This window comes from Culex pipiens, unplaced genomic scaffold (genome assembly GCF_016801865.2).
Source record: "Culex pipiens pallens isolate TS unplaced genomic scaffold, TS_CPP_V2 Cpp_Un0001, whole genome shotgun sequence".
In the NCBI taxonomy this organism is placed as follows: domain Eukaryota; kingdom Metazoa; phylum Arthropoda; class Insecta; order Diptera; family Culicidae; genus Culex; species Culex pipiens.
In genome coordinates this window covers 640,143-663,733 of record NW_026292818.1, presented here as the reverse complement: position 1 = coordinate 663,733, position 23,591 = coordinate 640,143, and the positions used below count along the sequence as shown (strand labels likewise).

The 23,591-nt window shown below is 33.3% G+C and overlaps 1 protein-coding gene across 7 annotated transcripts in view; it reads left to right on the top strand.

Annotated features, from left to right (window-relative positions):
• The window catches only part of LOC120417700 (slowpoke-binding protein-like), a 113,412-nt gene that overhangs the window by 78,425 nt on the left and 11,396 nt on the right, over positions 1-23,591 (top strand). For all 7 annotated transcript variants that reach the window (XR_008212679.1, XM_052711315.1, XM_039579871.2 and 4 more), the window contains 5 exons: positions 9,419-9,626; positions 14,709-14,957; positions 15,171-15,352; positions 20,568-20,769; positions 21,149-21,274. Coding sequence is in view for 6 of the 7 variants with exons in the window: in XM_052711315.1 (XP_052567275.1) it covers positions 9,419-9,626; positions 14,709-14,957; positions 15,171-15,352; positions 20,568-20,769; positions 21,149-21,274 (967 nt within the window). In the remaining variant the exon portion in view is untranslated. The remainder of the gene's footprint in view (positions 1-9,418; positions 9,627-14,708; positions 14,958-15,170; positions 15,353-20,567; positions 20,770-21,148; positions 21,275-23,591) is intronic.

Here is a 23,591-nt window from a genome sequence, read left to right as displayed (position 1 = left end):
CTGACTCTATGGCAACGATGGCATAAATTGGTATTTTGGGGGAAATTATGCTACGTGCTGTGCTAAGGAAATGGGCTCTGATTCGTTGTTTGTTACGAAAATTGATAAATATTTTGGATATTTTGAACACTCTTGTTACTGTTCCTGTTTAGGTATGAAAATACAATATTTAATAAAAAATCAATCAGAATCCTGTTATTCATATGCGCCATTCCACCTCAATTGGATCAGCACTCAAAATGTCGCAGTTCAAATAAGTTGACCATACCATCGGTAAACGTTTTCCGTTTAGTTCGCTAGGTATTGAAAAAAATGTTTTTTTTTTGTTATTATTAAACTCTAACCTTCAACATTCAATAATTAATTTGCTTAACACACACTGAAGACATTGCTTTATAAAAAAATACTTCATTAATCAATTAATCAATGGATTCTTCGCCCCCTGGAACAACCTTCTACGATTTTAGGTTTTTTCACCGAAATTTTGTCGTTTACAATGTGAAGTAAGCAATTTTCCAGACCTAAAATCACGTGTTTATTTCAAACTAACGAACAAAAATAACAATTTATTATTAAAAGGATTGAAAATCGTATGACATAAATAACAAAGGTTCAAATATAGAGCCACCATTGATTTTTCCAGGTTTAAAAATACATAAACAGATGTTTTAAAATCATTGGTTCAAAAATCTAAAAACATTTTTTTACGAAATCTTTTTTGGCGGCATTGCTTACACAATCTCGCAAATATTACAAATATTAAAAAACAGTTTAGATCTCGGGTTAGTTTTCAATATATCTTAAACGCCAGTTGTGAATGTATCCGTGTTTCGATTGGTGATCAATAAATTTACAAATTATCATTTTCAAAAATGTTTGAGCCTTTGGTGCAAATTCATAACGACTTTTCTTATTCATTCGATTTATTATAAATCGAATGGATCAGAAAAGTCGTTATGAATTTGCATAAAAAATTGAATATTGAGCCAAGATAACTAAAACAAAATGTTTATGACTGTCAACGATGATTGGCGACGATTTGTAATAGTCTAAAAAAATTCATCTCTGACCTATTTAATTAAAACAAATACCAAATCAAAAAATACACAAAATAACCAATAACATAATCCGGTGAAAAATGTCTAGTGTACAAAAAAATAACCATAAGGTGACAAAATGAATGTTTTTGATTGGAAATGTGTTCAATATTTTCATCTTAATTCTGTACATTCCCAGAATTTATGATTATTTTTTAAATTGAGTAGCTGCCTTATGAATTTTGACAGTGTTTTTCTACATTTTTGCAACTAGACTTTCTCTTGTATTTTTTGTAACTTTTCTAAAATATTTTTCCAAAAACATTAATCAAAAAATATATAACTCGGTTAAAGATTTTGCCATCCATCCCATCTACACTGCGTAACGAGGGTACGGAAAAATTTGAAAGACGAGGCGTATCAATGTTCCACTTTTTCCATTCATCATCAAATAAGTTTAGGGAATTTACCTTTAAAGTGATAACAAAATTGATAAACAAAGTTGAGACAACAAAATAATTAAATTTATTCCTGGAATATTTCAGCTAAAATTTGTTTCCTCTTTTACAACCACTAGATCATTTTGTACATTTTTGAGCCTTTCTAGACAATTGTAGAGTTTGTCAAAATGAACATTTTTATTCTTGAAAAACGAATTTTGGTCGATTCTATCAAAAGTTGTAGCCAAAAAACGATATTAAACAAAAAATATTTTAAGAGCCAGGTCCACCACCACCTATTTAAGTTATTTACATTTCTCAATGACGTCTTTTTAGTCGTATTTTGGCTAGAACTTTTGTTTAAAAGGTCAGATTTTCGCTCTCTTCGAAGATAAATGTGTGATTTGATAAGCTTTGAAAATGTCCAGAAGGCACAAACTCGCAACGACATACTCAGGCTTATGTCGTTTTCATATACACCTTCGGTATGCCCAAAGAAGCCATTTTGCATCATTAGTTTGTCCATATAATTTTCCATACAAATTTGGCAGCTGTCCATTCAAAAATGCTATGTGAAAATTCAAAAATCTGTATCTTTTGAAGGAATTTTTGGATCGTTTTGGTATCTTCGGCAAAGTTGTAGGTAGGTATATGGAATAAACTGAAAAAAATGATACACGGTTAAAAAAATGGGTGATTTTTAATTTAACTTTTTGTCGTTAAAACTTGATTTGCAAAAAAACACTGTTTTTATTTTTTATTTTTTTTAATGTTTTAGAGGACATAAAATGCCAACGTTTCTGTAAGTTTTTTGAAAACTTTTTCTTGCTGTTGTCTATTCCATAGTTATAAGTAATAATTTTTCGATTGAATTACTGTGTAAAACACAGCTGAAAGGAACACCAAAACTCTGATATATGCCTAAATGAACTCATTGTTACTTGGATGATTCACAAATAAAACCGAATTGAAATTGAAATTGAAAATGCCAACTTTTCAGAAATTTCCAGAATGGGCAAAAAATCTTTGACCGAGTTATGATTTTTTGAATCAATACAGATTTTTTCAAAAAAAATGGGCGTAATATTGAATGTTTGGCCCGTTTGAAATGTTAGTTTTGATTTTAAATTTTTGAAAATATTGTATTCGAAAATATCAGAAAATTTCTCGAATGTTTCATGTTTTAACATTGTAAATCGGACCTATAGTTGCTGAGATATCGACATTCGAAAATGGTGGGTTGTTTGGGTGAGGCTTAGAAAACATCAATTTTCCTGTTTTTTAACCTTTGCATGGCAATATCTCAGCAACTAAGGGTCGTATCAACAAAGTTCAAAAGTGCAAAATATAGAGAATTTTCTCAGCTTTTCAAAAATATTTTTTCTAAGGTGGGCAAACTACGACTATTTCCAAAAAAGTTACCTCAAAATGGTTATAACTTGAAAACGGTGCACTTTATCATAAATTCATTAAAGTACTTTTTGATTGCAAATTCGATTTTACATCGAAAAATGAAGTTGAAAAATATTTGCGACCAATATTCGATTTTTTTTTTAAATCTGTATTGATTCAAAAAATCATAACTCGGTCAAAGATTTTTTGCCCATTCTGGAAATTTCTGAAAAGTTTCATTTTATGTCCTCTAAAACATATCAAAAAATAAAAAAATAAAAATAGTGTTTTTTTACAAATCAAGTTTTAGTGACAAAAAGTTAAATTAAAAATCACCAATTTTTTTTTACAGTGTATCACTTTATTTCAGTGTAGTCCATATCCATACCTACAACTTTGCCTAAGACACCAAATCAATCAAAAAATTCCTTCAAAAGATAGAGATTTTTGAATTTTCACATATCATTTTTGTATGGACAGCTGCCAAATTTGTATGGAAAATTATATGGACAAACTAATGATGCAAAATGGCTTTTTTGGGCATACCAAAGGCACCAAAAAAGTTTCAGCCGGAAAAAAAAATATAAAAAAAAATCGAATGACCGAAATCTCAGAGAATTGCTCTCTTCAGCAAAGTTGCTCATAACAACAATTCTACAATTTTTCTCAAGACACCGAAGCGATATCTCGTCATCCCACCAAAATAAGAATTCTGATCCACCATACCAAAAGATGCCCCTATTGCCCCTGATCATTTGACTCGAAGACACCAAAGCATTAAATCTTATCGTGTGGCCGCTATCAATTTTGTCACGCTAGATTTCGGTTTCGGACCACTGTGTATTGGGTAAATTTTGACTGATTTGGCTCATAGTTGTCCCAGAGTTCTCAAAAAATATTAATCTTGTGGATTAAAGTTTTACATAAAAATCCCATATTCTGAGCTCCTTAGTGATCATGAATCCGATGTCAATTTTAGATATCTCGTGACGACGACGAGTGCCTTCATTTTTATTTATTTTATATTTGGAACAACTTATCCGTTTTTAATGATTTTCAAGTCTCTTAGCGATTGGAATTTGCAAATTAACCGAAAAGTGCGAAGAGATTTGATCACTCTGAAGAAAGCTACAAAGATTCAAAGATTCAAAGATTCAAAGATTCAAAGATTCAAAGATTCTGTACAACTTCTTAAAGGAATCCCATAGATTAATCCTTTTCCGTTCCCGGATTGCGAGTCGCTTATAATTCAGTAGCGAATTAACTATTCAGATGAATTAAGTTCACTTTCCTGATGCACATCGTGTTCGCCCCAAAACCCTCCAGGGTGTGATAACCAACCGGCCCCAGCCCAGACAGAAGGCAGTATTACATTCACTTTACGCCTCCCCATTCGTTCTGATATATTTGTATTTAGCACAAGCACCAAGAAGAAGCTTTTCTCCCCCGAAACGCAGGCTGGCGATGAATTTATCAACTTGAATCACCTTCTTCCGTTTTTTTTGTCTGCGATCTCTATCTGGAAACCCCATAATTTCCGCTTCCATTAGCATACACCCGGCGAAGGAATTCACCAGGATGCTGCGACTTGAACCAAGGACGAAAGATTAAAAAACATTCCTTATCAGACGCTTGGCAGCCTCGTCAGGACGACGATGGTTAAGAACAAAAACATCTTGCTCAAACCAAGATGTGATGCAAATTCACGTCCTCTCATGGTTGTTGCTGCTGAATTACCTGCGAAGTCGTTATCTCGGGAGATTTTCCGCGAGCAAACACACTCACGAACCATGCATGAGCATTATTATTCATACAAAATTAAGCATTTATGTAAATTGAACTAATGTTCATTACGTTATCCAAGATGAGAGCTTTGCTCGGGAAGCACGTTACAAGTGAAGAGAAACTTTTGTAGGAGAAAAATCTTCCATTAGAAGCTATCAAAATAGATATCTTGCTTTGATGATTGTTTTTTTCTGAGAAGCAGATTGTATCAAAGTACTTTTCTTTGAAGAATTTTCTCTCTATTAGATATCAGTCAAACTTGAAAGTCATCCCTATCTACAGCCACCGGACTATAATGTGAGGAAAAGGAACATAATTCCATTGACCACAAGTAAACCGATTAAAAGGGATGATTCGTGGTACAAAAATAGCCCGACAATGTTGGCTGAAGAAAGAAGTTTTCATTTTTGTTGAATCACCTTAAGTACCACGAAGAAAAGCTTTCAAATCTGCTACGTAATCTCCGACACCCCTAAAAAACTATGAACAACTTGAAAATCTTACATAACCAACAAGTAACATCCACACTGCTAAAAACCACAGTTGAATCACGTACTTCCAACCGGCTCAAACAACCCCTCTAAACAAATACAAGTTGCACAACAAATCGACTCCCACAAGCCCACAAACAAACACACACGAAATTCCCAAATAAACTCTATTGTGAAAAGCATATCCCGAACCCCATCCCTAGACCAGTCAGCTTTCCTGCCCAGACACAGTAACTAGGTCACACCGGGATACCGGGATATGCTACTGCTGTGACACCGATTGCACAAACGTCCCTGAACGGTCACCACCCACTCGCAGCCGGGTTTTGGCCAGGCTTTGCCAGCCCAGTCAGCTTCCCATTTTCCGATCACAAATAAACTTGTGGGACTTGGTGGTGTGCCGACAGGATTTACCCTGGCAGGGATTCACGGCTACTGAGCACGGTTGCCCGATAGGAAAGAAGATTTTTAATAAGAACACAACTTGGTGTGATGTAGGAACACATTTTGATAGTAGTAAATCAATTATCACACTGTGTTTCTGATTCATAATTACGTTTATTTTTCAAATCTTAAAAAAAATTGCCTAAAAAATATTTAAAAAAACACAATATATAAAAAAATGCCAACATTGAAAAGAATCGAAATGCAAACATAGCTTGTTCACAAATCAATAGTAAGTTCAAAAAAGCTTCAAGCAGTAACCATTTTAAGGTTAAATATTTAAATGTTGTACCGGGATACCTGTTACTTATTTGGTTTTTCGTAGAAAATTATGACGATAACTAACATTAGTTAATCCTCGACAACCCAACCCAGGTAAAGTTTTTAAATATAAGAAATCTTTTTTTTTCAACATTTTTTTATCTTCAAAATAATACGGCAAGAAAATCTATGAACGCTTTAACTTGCAATGAAAATTAACTCATATAATATATTCATCATTTATCTTGACATTGAAACCTCTGCAGAAAGGAAGCATTCTGAACGGTATGTATAAATTTCGAAAAATAGAGTATTTCAGTTATTCCAATATTACCGAGGAAATGACGTCAACGATAGAAGTATCGTTATCGTTATTGGACTACGATAATTATATTTTGCGATTATCAACGATAACTTATTGAAAGTAGCCTTAGGAAATGAACTTATTCAAACTATATCTATCTTTTCATGGTTTAAAAATATTTTCCTAAACGATTGTTTTTGATGTGTAATATGGGTATTAAAAAAACAATTTTGTATGGATTCTCACTCACACTAACATGAATTTGTAAAACACTATGGTGTTCACAAAAAAAACGATTTTTATTTAGACTAAAATTATATTAATTTGCAATATAGGTAAAGACGCAAAATTATATTAGAATGTAGTTGTACTTAGATAAGAATTTAAAAAAAAAATTAATTTACAAAAATTTTATTTTTAAGCAAATTAAAAATTAAAAAAAAATCATAATTGTATCTGATTTTAAAGTTAAAAATACGAAAATTTTCGCAAAACATTATTTTGTTAAATACAGTTTAGGCTCGATTATCTGAAGCCTCGATTATCCAAAGTTTGGTTATCCGAAGGTTTGCAACGATTTTTTTTTTTCGTTCTTTTTTCATCTTTTAAACATAATATTCGAGTTCATCGATTCCATTTTAGCAAAATTTGAATAGTTGATTGCCTATTAAATAATAAAATATATTTTTCAACATTTTGTAACCGCCAAATTGACCGCCAGCTTGGATTTAAATTTTTTAAAGCACTTTTGCGTAGTTTAGAGGTAGTTTAGAGCAAATTAGATGATTTCTAATATAAATTTGGATGCCTTATTTGATGACGGAAAAACACCTTTTTTCAACTAAATAAACTAAAAATAGTCTCAAACAGAAATTTGCAAAATGAAAAACAAATAACGGTAAATTTTTTATAGAGTCTTACTATATTTAAGCTTGTCAATAAAAACCGTGTTTTATTAAATAATATAACACGCTAATCCGTACAAATTTGAATATTATACTTTGAAAATTAAATTTTGTGACAATTCATACGTAATTTTGCGTCCCCTAAAACCCCATGGCAAACTATGAAGTTTGAAAAAAAAAATTATTTTTTAGATTTTATACTTGTTATCCTGTCTAAAAAATAAGTAAAGTAAAGCATTCATTGTCCAAAAAGATTTTTTTGTAAAGTTTCATTCCAAAAAGTTAAATGAATGTATGACGAAAGGTCCGAAGTACAAATGGTCAAGAGATCGGTTTTCAGTAAAATTCACTTTCAATTTCAATTCCAAATGGTCTTTAAAAAAACATTTACAGAATATTTCAAATGTTTTGTTTAGAAAGAATTGCTCATGTTTAAAGGAGTGAAACAACCCACATTTTTTAGGACAATCAAGAAAAGGCTAATATTAAAGAATTAAAAAATCAAAATACAACATGTTTCTTTTAAAGAATGGAAAAACTTACAAAAATATTACGACAATCAAGAATATGCTGTTTTTAAAAATAACAAAATATTTTGAAGGTCGAACTTTTTGGTAATGTTTGAAAGAATGGATTAACTCTCAAAAATGTTACAACCATCAAGAATAGCTTGTTAAAAAAAATTAAAATATTTTTGAAAATTAAACTCTATCTTTTAGAAAGAACTGAGTAAAGAACACAGTATTATTAGAATATTATTTATGATTTCACAATTGAGCTTATTTTTTAAATGTATAAATATGTATGTCTTTGGCAAAGTTACATAAAGAACAGTAGTTGTTCCACAATCAGTTTGATAATAATTTGATCAAAAATATGGGATTTCATAGAACAAATTGCATGCCATCTTTTGTCATTCCACGAAAAATTTATAGTTTCCATGGAACTGTCAAATTGTTGCAGAAATTCAGCTGTCTAAAAATGTATTAAAAGTTTTGTGTCAGTCAAAAAAGAACAATAACAAACTGTGTTCCGTTTCACCATTTTCTTTCTATTTGGGCAACCAACTACCATTTCCCATAATCTGTGTCCCCATCCAATTCTCTGACTAGTGAATCCCTATCCTTAAATGACACTGCCAATTGCTGAGCGCCACAGAATAGCACGATGTGGAGACACACTTTTTATTACACTATTAATTGGACGGCAGGGCGGGGCGGTCCCTCCCCCCTTCCAGATAGCTCCTTCTAGCTTCCAAGAAACCCCACTGTGCCAATTACGGGATGTTTGCGTTCCGCTTGTAAATGTTCGATTTTCGTTTCAATATCGAAAAAGGAACTTGCGACGTTACAACAATCACACTTTATTATGTCACAATTGCTCAAATTGATCATCACTGCACGCCCGAGAGGAGGGGGTGGAAAGTGCCAGCGTGTCCCAATTCCGCGAACGCGTCGTGTTGAATTTTTAGTGCAAATTGATTGCCTCGGATGGCTCCTGGGTGGCAATCTGTGCGTTTCAGGCGGTTCGTATAGTTTGGACCAGTTTCATCGTTTTGAGCGGAAGCAATTCTGTGAAGAGGCTGGGCACAACGAAAAAAAACGGTCTCGTTCTGGTTGACCTGTTTTTCCGGGTTTTAATCCACAATAGTGCAGGGTGGGCTTGAAATATTTTTTCCATAATTCTACATCATTTGAAAGTCTTTATTCTGTTGACCTAAACAAACCTTACAGAACGTGAAAAAATATAAATAGAAAAAAATCAATTGTAAAAATGTAAAATAATCAACAAGTTTTCTGATATTTTTGGAATTATTACGTTTAATCCCACCGTGCAAAACGGTTCTCTGCCTGTCAACGTTCTCTCCTTCACGTCATCAAGGGTCGATTTTATTGTACACATCTCGTTCGCACGGATCACTCTGGAAAATTGAACGATGCATTTGATTGTTTTTCCAGCCATGTTTTCCACCCTATCTCACACTCTGTAAGGAAAAGCTTTGCCGTTACTTTTTATCCCCAATCATCGGGATGACCTATCAGAAAGAAATAAAAAAAAGAAAACCTCTGTCAAACTGTTAAACGGTAGTGTCACGTTTATAAAAATAGCCATATGTTCCATATTAATAGCGATCGTGTTGATAGATTTCGTTACTCTTTTTTTATAAATCAACCCCTCCCTCTCTAGCTCGTTCTCTCTCACCCTCTCTCTCTATCTCGAGTTCCTAGTGTGGATCGAGTCTAGCCGATTCCGTTTGTTCCGGTGTTGCCCGCTCCGGCCACCTTAGAGGGAATGCCATCAAACAACTACCCTTCAAACGAAAAACTGACCACAAACCTCCCACCCTCTCTACTTGCAGGCACAACGTTCGCTACCAGTACACCGCCCTGGACAGTGGCATCGGCGCCCCAGATCGGAGCCCGCGGGAGCGAGCAGCACGGGACCGGGCCTTCACGGCCTGCCAGGACTGGCTGCAGCACACGGGCGGCCGGTACGAGTCGATAGCGCACCTAGATGACATCGGGTCCCGGCCGAGCAAGCACTGGTTTCTGCTGAATGATTGCACGGTAAGTGAGGAAGGGGAAGGGTCGATCTGATTAATTAATTCCCCTTTGGTGGTGGATCGGACGAGCGACGAGTTTGCTATTAGATTTTATCCCTTTTAGTCAAATTCAGGCCGGCTGGTTGGTCGGTGCCAGATAATTTGTGTTGAGCTTGCCTTTGATGTGATTTGGCTAAAGCAAATTCAATCGAATTAAATTATCACTCTTGGAGAATCAGATTGCAACATTTCCCGAATGACCTAATGCATTATTTTAATCAGGGAAACAATGTGCACTAATTTAAGATATTCAAAGAAATCAAAAAATATAAAATTACTTCTCTAACGTATACTATAGATAAAAAAATTAAATAACAAAATAGTTTCATTAACACATTTTTTAGTTGATCCTAATAAATCATTAGTCAGGACGAACTGCCTTGGCCAGTTTCTCCATACATATATTGAAGAAGATTTTTTTCAGTATATAGATGCAACTATGTGTTATTTCGCTTGCGAACTTTCTCCGCCCGCGAATGAGAGAGGAGGCAAATCACGCAAATGAAAATCGCTCCCAAACTTTTCAAAGAAAATCGATCAGTCGAAGATTTTTGATTGATCTTTTTGTAATCACCATTTAAATTCATTTAGTTTTTTTTTTTTTTTGTTAACATACATTGTTCATCTACGAAAAGTGACATATATTTTTTTGGGTAATTTTTGTGACCTGAAGTGTAGTAAAGAAATTGGTGCTCCGTTGAATAATCCAGATGATGATTTTTTGAGATTCTTTTTTTTCCTCTTGATGAGGCACAATTTTTTTTCTTTTGATGAAGATTTTTTTAATTATAGACATCACACCGTATTTTCAGATTGAATTTACTAACTAAACGGGACAAACCGTGAAATTATTAATACTTATTTTCTTAACAAATTTAAAGCAAAAAATATGAATACTGAAATTACAAGCCATGATATTAACATTTGAATGAAAGAAGTGTTTTAAAAAACATATTACAAAAAAAACTTAAATTTATTAAATTATTTTAAAAAATCTTTTAACAGTTTCACAAAAAAAATCAAATAATCCTAAATTACAAACATGGTTTTAAACGCATAAAAGATCATGTAAATTTTTTTTTAATTTTGCAACTGCTTTTTTCTCGAAAACGGATTGAAACAAATTTCACAGGTTTTCAGTAAATAGTGCATACAGGACGTAAAGTGAACAATTTCAAAATGTTTTGAAAAATTGATTTTCGTAAATTAATCGAGAATAGATCGAATGGCAGCTTTGTTTACAAATGGCGCTCTGGACCTATCCCAAACTAACCCACGATATCACATTTTGATGTTTGACATATGCCCAAAGAAGCCATTTTGCATCATTAGTTTGTCCATATAAATTTCCATACAAATTTGGCAGCTGTCCATACAAAATGATGTATGAAAATTCAAAAATCTGTATCTTTTGAAGGAATTTTTTGATCGATTTGGTGTCTTCGGCAAAGTTGTAGGTGTGGATAAGGACTACACTGAAAAAATGATGCACGGTTAAAAAATGGGTGATTTTTAATTTAACTTTTTGTCACTAAAACTTGATTTGCAAAAAATAAAAACACTATAATTTTTTTATTTTTTTGATGTTTTAGGGAACATAAAGTACCAACTTTCCAGAAATTTCCAGGTTGTGCAAAAAATCTTTGACCGAGTTATGCATTTTCGAATCAATACTGATTTTTCAAAAACTCGAAACATTGGTCGCAAAAATTTGCCAACTTCAGTTTTCGATTTAAAATCAAATCTGCAATCAAAAAGTACTGTAGTAAAATTTTCCCAAAGTGCACCGTATTCAAGTTAAATCCATTTTTAGATGACTTTTTTGAAAATAGTCACAGTTTTTCATTTTTTTATTTTTTTTTAATTAGTGCACATGTGCCACTTTTGAAAAAAAAATTGGAAAAGCTGAGAAAATTTTACATTTTGTTTTTTTGAACTTTGTTGATAAGATATTGCCATGCAAGTGTTTAAAAACAGGAAAATGGATGTTTTCTAAGTCTCACCCAAACAACCCTCCATTTTCTAACGTTGATATCTCAGCAATTAATGGTTCGATTTTCAATGTTAAAATATGAAACATTCGTGAAATTTTCCGATCTTTTCGAAAAGGGCCAAACATTTAATATTACGCCCTTTTCAAATGTTAGTCTTGATTTTGAAAAAAAAAATTGTTTTAGCGATTTTTAATTAAATTTTTTTCACAAAAAAAAACAATTTTCAAATTCACATTTTAATTTTTTGACGTTTTATACATTTTAGAGGAAAAATCTCAACTTTTGAACCTTATAGAGGTGTGGACGAAAATTTTGCCAACGAGTTATATTTTTTCTGAAAATTTATGTTTTTGGAAAAATAGAAATTTTAGTCGATTGAATTTTTGACTTCAGCTTTTAATGTAAATGTCAAATTTGCGATTTGTACATTACAGATTTTATGATAAGGGACCATCCATAAACCACGTGGACACATCAAGGCGAAGGAAAGAGGGTTGACCTTGCTCCATACAAGAACTTGTTTTGTACGGACAAATGTCCACGATGGAGTAAGGGGGATTCTATGATTTCGTGTCCACTAGGGTGACAATAAAAAATCGACCTCAGGAATACCCCCTGATTCGTTTCCTTAGGCAAAAATAAGTTACTGTGATTTTTTTAGCAAGATCGGTTAAGGTATAAGGGTCGCTATAGATCATTAAAGTTGGCGAAAATAATCTTTTCATACAAAAACGTCCTCTTTAAATAGCTAATAACTCGTCAGCGTTAACCCGGATCTTTTGCAGTCTTCGACAAAATTGTTTGTCATAAAATTCTACTCAAAAATCTCACACTTGGCCAAAATAATATGTATCCAATGCCACCCTTTGGTGTAATTTTGATTTTCCCAATACATTTTTGAGAATTTTTCCAAACAACCTTTTACGATAAAAAGCGATCCTTAACCGATTTGGCTCTAAATTTGTATAGTTACATATTTTTACCTAAAGAATCAAACCAGGGGATATCTTTTAAAATTTTCCAAAATTTTCATTTTTTTTTACACCCTAGTGTCCACGTGGTTTATGTATGGTCCCTAAAACGCATCGTTTTTAAGAAATAGCCACTAAAAATTTTATTGAAATTGAAAAATTCCCGTTTTTTTTTAAATAGTTTCCATAATGGTCCATTCCTGAAAATATATTTATAACAATAATTTAGTGACCGATTCTTCGGCTCCTTTTCAAAAAAAAATCCAAGTTTTTTTCAGCGTTTTGGCTGTAGTGGCAAAATAAAAGAAGAAACCCCCCAATGTTATTACATATTTGGAAAGATAATTGATTTTCCTACAAAGAAATATCATGCAGAATTAACCATATAGTACCTGTGCTTCCCCTGAAATAAAAATGTAGCGTAACGGGACAACAATTGGGGACAACATCGTAAAACTGGACTTTTAAAAGGCACACTACAAAAATCGCTACAGTTTTGCCAGTGAATTTTTAAAAACTTTTGCTCTTCTACACATTATCACAAATTAAAAAACGAATCTTTTGCTCCTTGAACTGAAAGAATTGGATGAAATTTGAGTTTTTGCCAGCCATTTCTTTTCGTGACGGGACAACGAAAGGAGCAGATTTATGAAAAAACTCCTCTCCCGTACAATGGCTTGCAGACCACTTTTGGTCAATGTTCTTGGCTTTTAAGGTAAGAAAACGCATTTAAAGCACATTGCAATTATTGCATCATAATAAAAATGATTTTTTTTTCATATTAAAAATCATATTGAAAATTGAAAAATGTGACATTTTGGTGTAGCTTCGCTAAGAATCGGTCTAGTATAAAAAGGATTATTTATAATAAAAAAAATTTCAATTATATCGCCTAAGAGACATTGGACATATTAGATTAGACCTCTGGTTACTGAAATACAGCGAATAATAAACAAAGAAGCAAGAAAATTTAAGTTTTTTAAGTCCCATCCAAACATTCACACATTTCCAATGCCAATATCTCAACAACAAATGGTCCAATTTGCAATGTTAAAAAATAGAACATTTGAGAAATGTCATGATCTTTTCGAAAAAATAATTTGAAAAGTTTGGAAACAAAATCCAAAATTTTCTAATAGTAGTTTATGCAACAAGTTGCAAAAAGAGGATTTTTTCAGCACGAGTCGTACATTTATCCAACGAGGTTCACCGAGTTGGATAAATACGACGAGTGCTGAAAAAATCAAGTTTTGCAACGAGTTCCATACAACATTTTTTGCAATTCTGAAAAACACCTATTGAGTGATATTTTAAGTCAAATTTTCATGTATTTTGTCTATAAAACGTTTAAATCAAAAAAATGTTGAAAAGTGTTACTTTTCGAAACAAGTGCAGAAAAGTTCAACTTTTCAGCACCCATTTCAGTGCTGAAAAGTAGAACTTTTCAGCATTTATTTTGAAAAATGTTGCTATTCGATTCTGTTATTATTGGTACAGAAAAGTAGGCTATTTCGTCGTTCAAGAATGACAGGAAAATTAAGTAGTTTCACGACGGAACTGCAAAAATATTTTTTGGTGGAAAGAGCATATTATTTTACAAATTTTTAATTTTCAACATTGAAAATCTCTGTTCCATTTTTTGGAATGCTCAGAAAATTTTACGAATAAAAGGTATTTTGACAGTAAAAATCCAAACTTTAAAATAATTTCTGATCGAATGACGCTTTGGAAACTTTAATTTTATTGCATTTTTTTTATTTTTTAAGTTTATGCCCCTTGACTGTCTAGGACAGGGGGTAAAAAATTAAAATTATTATAAAAAATTAAATGACCAGACATAGCATTAAGATGAAAAAAAGTGTTTTAAAATGCAACCTCGATATGCTGAAATTTGCCTGAGGAGTGAGGAAACAAAATAAAGGATTGAGCTTAAAATGTTATTTCAAGCCATTTTCTGTTATTGTGTAATTTTCCGTTTTTTCTGAATAGCTGAAATTTCACATGAATACTATTTTATTTGCCGATGGTGCATATCCAAATTTCATTTTTACTTTTAGTATAACAAACTTTCAATGATTCCAGATACGCACGGACCGGCTGATGACGCTGCTACCCCTACCCGCCGACTGCATTGCCTTTGAAGAGTTCCAGGGCTGCGGTGGCCAGTCCGAGTGTCCCCAAGGAATCCTGATGGAACTGCTCGGATCGCTGCAGCATCCGTACATCTACCCGGTGCTCGATCTGGGCTTCTTCCCGACCGACGCCCACCACTACGCGTGTCTCGTGATGCCCTTCAACCCCCGTGGCAGTCTGAAGGATCTCATTTATAAGGTAATTATTTGGGTTGGTGGGACATCACCATTTGGTGGGGCGGCGGAACCACAAATGTAATTTAAAATTCAATTATCGTTTTTATCACGTCCCTCGAGCAGCAGACCGACGGCAGAGGAGGGGGGGATTTTTTTATTATCGTTGCCGTATTTACCTAAGAGAAATCTCTCTCTTGTGGTGTTGTTTTTTCATGCCTTTGTCCGGTGCCTGCAGTCCCAGTGGAACGAACCATGGAGTCGTAAATATACGCGGAAATCCACCTGCCTGCCCCTGTCCCAGGTACAACGATTAGGACGTCAAATTTTAGAGGCTTTGTTATTTTTAAGGGAACGCGGAATACCGTCGCACGGCCACCTGCACAGCGGCAACGTGATCCTGCAGAACGGCGTGGCCAGGTGAGTTTCGGTTTTGTTTTTGGTTAGTTTATAACTTTGGAATAGTCCAGCGACCATGCGTCTCCATCAAATTACCTATTTCTCCCGTAAAAAATTGATGGAGACGCATGGTAACTGAATTAAAAACCAGATTCTCATAGTTACAATTTAGGTCAAATCTGATAAAATCCTAACCAAAATTTCTCCCTGTGGCGTCAGTTCCAGCGTGTCATGTGGCGTGACGTGACGTGCCGTCATTTCCCCCAAAGGACCATCCTTCTCATTTCACGCTCACTGGCCATAATTTCTCCGTCGTTATTCGTCGTCCAAAGAAGTGGGATCATCCCGGGAGGAATTAAAACTGATTTAATATAATATTTTGAGCGGTTGGTCGGTCGGTCAATTTCACGTGGCAAGTTCTCGTTCGTTTTGGGGGCACGTTTTCCCTCCATTTTCCACGCGGTGAAGCCCGACAGTGACGCGTTGGTCTAATTCCCTGGGCACACACAAGATTGTGGCTCTCGTTATTAACGGTATAAATGTCGCCCGGGGAAGAAGCAGTGGCGAGAACCTCAAGAAAGTCAAATATTTGCCCCGTTTCCCGAAGTAGGGTGGGAATGTTAGTGGCAGGAAGTTTATCGACAAATTATGGAATCAATAAAGTGAAAACAAGGCCCTACGAGATGGCGGTTAATGCACTAAAGTCGCTAGACTTGCTAGTTCGGTACGTAATTGTTGCAGGAAGGAGGGCGAAATTTATTTTTATAATGCGATTATTTTGCTCGTGTTTTCTGTGTTTTCGGGGTGGTGGTGCGGGAAATGGAAAACTATGCACACACAAGGCGCCCGGCTGTAGTTACGGAAGGATCGCGTGACCGACGACGACGTCGGCTGGGTCGGCAAGAAACCACAGACTGGTCACAAACAGCCGGTGGCAGGAAAAAGGACAGCCAATTGTTGACTCTAACGGCTTGATGTACGGTGTGGGTTGGAAGTGTTCATTTGGATGGTTATGGGGGAGCCGTTGAATCACTTAATTTTGTATGGGATGGAAACTTTTTTGCTGAAACAATTTTACTTTCTTTCTTCGAATGCTTTTTGTTTTTTTATGCCAAAAGAAGCCCTTTTATCATCATTGCATGGATATGAATCTTGTGAAAAACACGTAAAATCTAATAAAACGAATTCGAAAATATGTGTCATTTCGTAATCGATGATATTTTTCTTCAAAAACGTTGTAAAAATTCTAGATTTCAAAGCAAATCAAAGTTTACAATATTTTTAAAGCTCACTCAATAGTGTTGTGATAGCATTTTTTTATTGAAACTAATTTCCTCAACCTAATTTTCTCTAACGTTTTGTCTTCCAGCTTAAGTCTGTTTGTTTTTTTTTTTTTTTTTGTTTCAATTCAAATTCATTTTTTATTAGGCTATATGAACATGATTTGAGGTTTATTTTTTTTATTATTAATAAAAAGTTATCAAGTTTTAACAAGTTCATACAAAAATATAAATGAGTTTGAATCAAAATTCACTCTACAAACAATAGTTTATTTTAACTATGGATTCAACAAGAGTAGGAAAAAGTAATGCATAGTTTTGTTGTGTATTATTATTAATTTTAATATAATAGTTATCTTATCTCTGCTTCCTAAGTATAGTTTTAAAGGTATTTTTTGCTACGGTAATTTATTTATTTTTTGTTATATAATATTATAAAATTAGGCTTATTCAAATTTGAATAAATGTTGTATTTATGATTGTTTTCTAAATCTCTCCAATACTGTGTGTTATAAACAAAAGTAACAAAAGCAGGCACCTTTGAACCTCAGAAGAAAGCTACAAATGAAGTCCGAAATATTAGTGCAAAAGGAAAATCCAATCTTAAAATCTTGTTACACACAAATTCTAAGTTAAAGCTAAAAAAAATGGTATGGTGTAATGAACAGTGTCAAATAATCTTTTTTAAATGATTTTTTAACTTGGAAAATATACCTATGTAAAAAAGTTAACCAAAAAACTGTTGAATTGTATAACCGATTTAGGAAAAAAAGAGTAAATATTCAAAAACATGTTAAAATAACTATTTTCCTGAAAAACATATTTTTATTATATTGAAAAGAGAATGAAATTTCCCAAAAATTTAATTTTCTAACAATGAAAATCGAAAGATCGTCAGTTGGTAAATGAGGCATTTATTAGGTGATCCTCATTTTTCACAAAACTAAAATTCAAGAGAACCATTAGTCCGAAAAAAACTCTAAAAACAAAGAAAAAATTGAAATTTTCTTAACTTTTCGAAAAGATTTTTGCAATAGTTCTATTCCCTAAAAAAAATTAAACTAAAAATAAGAGACATTTTTCGAAAAAAAAAACTACTGACTATGAGCCATTCACCGCCAACCGCCAATCGTAGGTACTTTTTTATGAAAATTCGTGACGAACCTTTAATTTTTTTGGATTTTTACTGAGATACTTTTTCAATAATTTTTAGCTTAGAACATTTAATTCAATTCAATTCGGTTTTATTTGTGAATAATCAAATTACAATTTGTAAATATTATGAACCTAACAGAGTTTTTGTGTTCATTTCAGCTGTGTGTTACGTCTTAATTCGGTTTAGAGCAATTGTTACTGTTAATTATATGCACAAACAAGAGTAAGAAAAAGTTTTCAAAAAACTTACGCAATTGCTAATGATAGGGGATAGGAATAGAAAAAAGCATACAACTAGATCACAGCAAAATTTAATCAATTATAGATGTACTTGATCATCAGCTCCCCAAGGGCCTGGAATGGCTCCGCTTTGTTACGGCAGGTCCGGAACCGCGTCATCAACTTAGAACATTTAAAAGATAAACATTTGTGATTGGACGCCAGATTTGATGGCGTACTCAAAGTTCCGAAAAAAGGTTTTTCCATCAAAAAATTACGAAATTACGAAGATAGTTTAAAAATCTTTCCATTTTTCGATACTCAACTTTAAAAAATCATGAAACATGTAAATAAAAAGTAGATATAATGTACTTTTCGAATCTGCAAGGGTCATTCTTTCATTTGTAACATAAAAAATCTTTTTTTTTTAATTCACTTTTTAACTTTGCAGCGGTATGTTTTATAATTCAACAGAATTGTACAATTTTTCATTTATTTCTAATTTTTTTTAGCAGAAAGTTGCAACAAAAATAAAATATTGAAAAATTTTTTTACACAGTATCTTAAATATAAAACTTTATTTTTTATTTTTGAGCGATTTACTTTTGCGAAAGAAGATTTTTCTGATATTTTTAATTTTTAGGTTAGGTTTGGCTTTCGGTCTGTTTGGGGAATCAACACACTTTTATGTTCTCTTCATACAAGTGTTTTGATTCCCCAAACAGACCGAAAGCCAAACCTAACCTAAAAATTTATTGATACGGTCGAGTAAACAGCAGGATATTTTCAATAAAAATATTTTAAAAAAATAGAAAATTTGGTCTAAAATATGAAATAAGAAAAATTATCAGTTTTCAGACCATTTCACCATTAAGGGTAGATTTATAAATGTTGAGATAATTTTTATTGAAGAGCTCAGAAAATTTAACAATAGTTTAAATTTTTAACACTAAAAAAAGAAACAATAGTTTCCGAGATATCATCAGTTTAAAATTACAGGCAAATCAGGTGAATTAAGAAATTTATTTTCATCGATTCAAATTCATTGTGAGGCTGTGTTTGAGAAACTTATTGCCTTATTTTCAAGCTTTAAGAGAGAAAATTAGAGGTCATTGTTAAACTTAAAAAAAGTTCTTTTTTAAGAAGCTTTTCTTCCAAGACTTCTTCTTTCAACTCAAAAAAAACTAAAATAAATCGAATATGTTTACCTAAAAGCAGCTTTAGCTTGAAAACGGTAGATTTTATCTAAACAATTGTAAAGTACTTTTTGATTGTTAATTCGATTTTCCTTTAAAGATGATTCCAGATTTTCGATATTTTCCTAAATACACTATTTTTTTAAATCTTGTCAAATCAAATCAAAATCTCCTAAACCAGATTTTGTCCCTTTTTTGTTCTCTAAATAATATCAAAAATATCGTAATTTTAAAAAATAGGTATTTTAGGAATTACAATTTTAGTCTTAAAAAGTTTATTAAAAATTGGATTTTTTCCATGAAGTTTTTTTTCTGAAATCATTGCCGAAAACAGCAAATCGATCAGAAAATTTCTTCTCAAGCTACAAAATTTCATACATCTACTTACTTATTTGTATGACCAGTCCTCTAAATTGTATGAAGACTTGTAAGGAAAATCTAATTACTTCTTTTGAAATAGGGAATGAATGGGAAATAATATTCCATATAAAAAAATTAAAATTTCTAAAAGCCGCTAAAAATTTTGCGTTATCCTAAAGTACTACTCACTTGCTACTACTTGCTTGTTAAAACTTACCCATGTAAATTTAAAAAAAAAATACATGAAATTTTGAAATGAAACTTCTTGTTGCAAATGAAAAAAATCTCTTCCGGGTTATTGCAGATTAGTAAACTGCCGCTCTAATCGTGTCCGTCCCATATGTAAAAATAGCAAGCCGAGAAAAACGCAAGTCAATGTTGTCCCGCCCATAAGGTTACGTGTTAGAATTTCTCGAAGAAGTAAATTTTCTACGGTTTTCTAGAATAAACAACTCAATTTCATTGGTTTTCCTGATAGTTCAGCTGATTTTGAACAAGACTACATCATTAACTCCAAATTGACGAAATTACATATGGGACGGACTTGATTTGAGCGGCAGTAAGGTACGTTAAATTTTCCTTCTAATAACATTCATCCTGAAATTCAGGAAATTTAATTTTATTGTGAAAAACGAAAACGCTTCCAGGGTAATTTTTGTTCACAATGTGCTAATTATCGTCCCGTGGTTCCGTGCTTGTTCTCTAATTGATTTATGGTGCAGCCATTACATTTTGATTTTGCCAGCGATTGCAAATATTTCATTCACGAACCATGGAACCAGCAACGCGGCAAAAAAAAACAAACCAATCCTCTGATGCAATCTACCATAATCCCATTACAAACTTAATGCGTCCGAGGTTCTGGCTTTCCAAAGTCTGTTTTTATCTCGGATCCTGATTTTTTGCCCCCCCCCCCCTCATCCTCCTGCTCCCTAAGCACCTCCCTCCACCCTCACACAATTTACGTCCCATTAATCTACTAATTCCATTATTTATAATCTCATTTATTCACTTTTTTCCGCCCAGATTATCCGGCCTGGAGAACGGACTGCTCGGGCTCAACTCGCGCGTCAACGCCATCGTGTGGTCCCGCTCGGCCCCGGACATTGACAACATCGACGTCGTCTGCTTCGGCCACTTGCTGTTCGAGATGTGCGCCGGGTACGAGCTCACGTCGCCCCAGCCGACCCCGGGCCACTATCAGCTCGATCTCGAGCGCTACCCACAGGTTTGCATGACTTTCTCATTGTTTCAGTGTTTAGCAGCCAAACTTTACGAGGAATCACTGTACTGCTGCCCATTATCGCTTGCCCTGTGCGTCACAACGCACCTGTTTGCAGACAGTTGGACGTTATCAGTGCGCGACCTATCAAATCCAGCGAACCCTGACAAGCCGGGTGACCATTTTCACACGGGGTTCTGTCCTCTCTCTGATCTTGAAAATCCGTTTCGTTTCACCACCCTCACCGACAGATGACTTATGGGCTAGTAACACTTTGACCTGACTCGACGTTTCTTTTTTTTTTTTTGTTATCAATTTTCCTTTTGTTTGTTCTGGAACGATTCACAAAGTCACTTTTCTCTCTTTGTCTCATTCCTATCCGCAGGTCGTCGACGTGCTGCAGATGATATTCGAGTCACCAGATGGGCGCTATCCAACCGTCGAAGAACTGGTCCTTTGTGATATATTCCGCAATATCGATTTAAGAGAACTGCGAGGAACATGTGTGCCTGTACGTGCGATCTTGGACTGTTGGGGCTTGAAAAAGCAAACTCTTGAAATCATGGTTGAGTGCGTTGGTGGAGGCGCAAGGTTGGGAAAGAAGTTTGAAAATACTCACTCTAAAGTTAGCTTTTTGTGGTGAATGTTTCTGTTAGAGAATTAATAACATTTTAAACGTTGCATTCTAATTCCTCAAAATTTGTTAATTTAACCTACATCAAAATACATATAGTCTAATCAAGCTGATATTTGGGATTTGGGATCAACAAAAATAATAACCTTTTTTCACTTTTCTTTCCAAAAACTCGATTTTGACAAACGGAACCCCTTAGTTTTTTTAAATATGTTTTAGTGGAACAAGAGTGCCAATTTTTGAGCTTTAGATAGGCCAAAATAAGATTTTTGGGAAAGTTTCGCAACAGCACTTCAGTTTTAGAAAGATGTAAAATTGAATTTGCAATTGAAAATGAAAAAATGAAATTTTGATTAAGTGTACCGTTTACAAGTTGTTATAACCTGCACGTATTTTTTTCGAAGAATTTATCTTTTTCAAATTTAAAAAAAAGTGTCCAGTTTCGTTCATCTCTGAAATTTTATTTATCAAATATTTGAGAAAATTCTCTAAGATTTTCTTTTTTTTTAATTATTGGTGCGACCTTTGTTTGCTGGGATATTTTGAATTAAATAAAATCAGGAAAAATACACTTTCATAAGTAAGCAATTCTCTCAGATTTCGGTCATTAGATTTTTTTTTGTATTTTTTAATCTGGCTAAAACTTTTTTGATGACTTCGGTATGCCCAAAGAAGCCATTTTGCATCATTAGTTTGTCCATATAACTTTCCATACAAATTTGGCAGCTGTCCATTCAAAAATGATGTATGAAAATTCAACATCTGTATCTTTTGAAGGAATTTTTTGATCGATTTGGTGTCTTCAGCAAAGTTGTAAGTATGGATAAGGACTACACTGGAAAAAAAATGATACACGGTTAAAAAAATTTGGTGATTTTTAATTTAACTTTCTGTCACTAAAACTTGATTTGCAAAAAAAAACACTATTTTCCCAACTTTTCAGAAATGTCCAGAATGGGCAAAAAATCTTTGACCGAGTTATGCCAAATTTGTATGGAAAATTATATGGACAAACTAATTATGCAAAACGGCTTCTTTGGGCATACCGAAGGCACCAAAAAAGTTTCAGCCGGATTTAAAAATACAAAGATTTAAATTCAAAAAAGCCGATTTCGTAGAGAATTGCTCAAATACAATCCAATAATCCCTCATTTTCATTCGGCGATATGTTGGAAACTGTTGATCCGATTTTCTATGTGAAACCATAGTAAAATATTTCATCACCTAAAAAAAAAAATCAAAATTTCAAAATCACATCTAACATTTGAAAAGAGCCTAAACCTCTATTAAGTCAAAGATGGACGAGGATTTTGCACATTTTTTTTTAATTTGAAAAATACGTTTATTTAGATTTGACCTGAAGGTGGTTATAACTTGGAAATTAAGTACTTAGTCAAAATTGCACATAAGTACTTATCCATTATAAATTCTAGTCGACATTCAAAAATTGAATTCTTGAAAAAAATATATTTTTTGCGAAACTTTTCAAAACAAAACATTTTAAAAATCTTGACAAAAAATCAGCAACATTGTCCAATGAATTAAGACTGTCTTGTGTAATGGCTAGAGGGTATTTTTTTGTTATTTTTTGAATATTGTTTTGTAAAAAAAACCATTCACTGTTGCCAGCTAAATCCCATTTTCGAACATCAACTTTTACCGAACCTGAACTAAAAGGAATTTATTGCCCAAAAAATATATCAAGTCAAAAAAAATTAATAAAAAAGTGAACATCAGCTATCGAACAAAATTTCTAAATAAATTACAAAAAAAAAACAACTATTGAAAATATTAGTTAAATAGTACTTAAACCAAACATAAACAGTAAATTATTGACAAAATACTTCGAAAATGGGCTCACTCATAATTTTGATTCTAATAGAAATCATGAGCAATATTAAAAAATAGAGGTGGGCAAAAAAAACGAGCCGCTCAAAGAGCCGGTTCACTGAAAAGAGCGAACGAACTGTGGCTCACAAAAAAAGAACCGCGGTTCTTTTTTAAGCTCCGGTCTTTTGAAAGAACCGTTTCAAGACGGCATGATTTTTGTTATGAATATAATTTATTGAATTTCCAAAAATTGTAGTAATGATTTTCTTAGCAAAATAAAAAAAAATCATTGTACAGCTGACTGTACACAAAAGTATTATCGGAATACAAATTAGAGCATTTCAAATCGCATAATTTGTTAAAT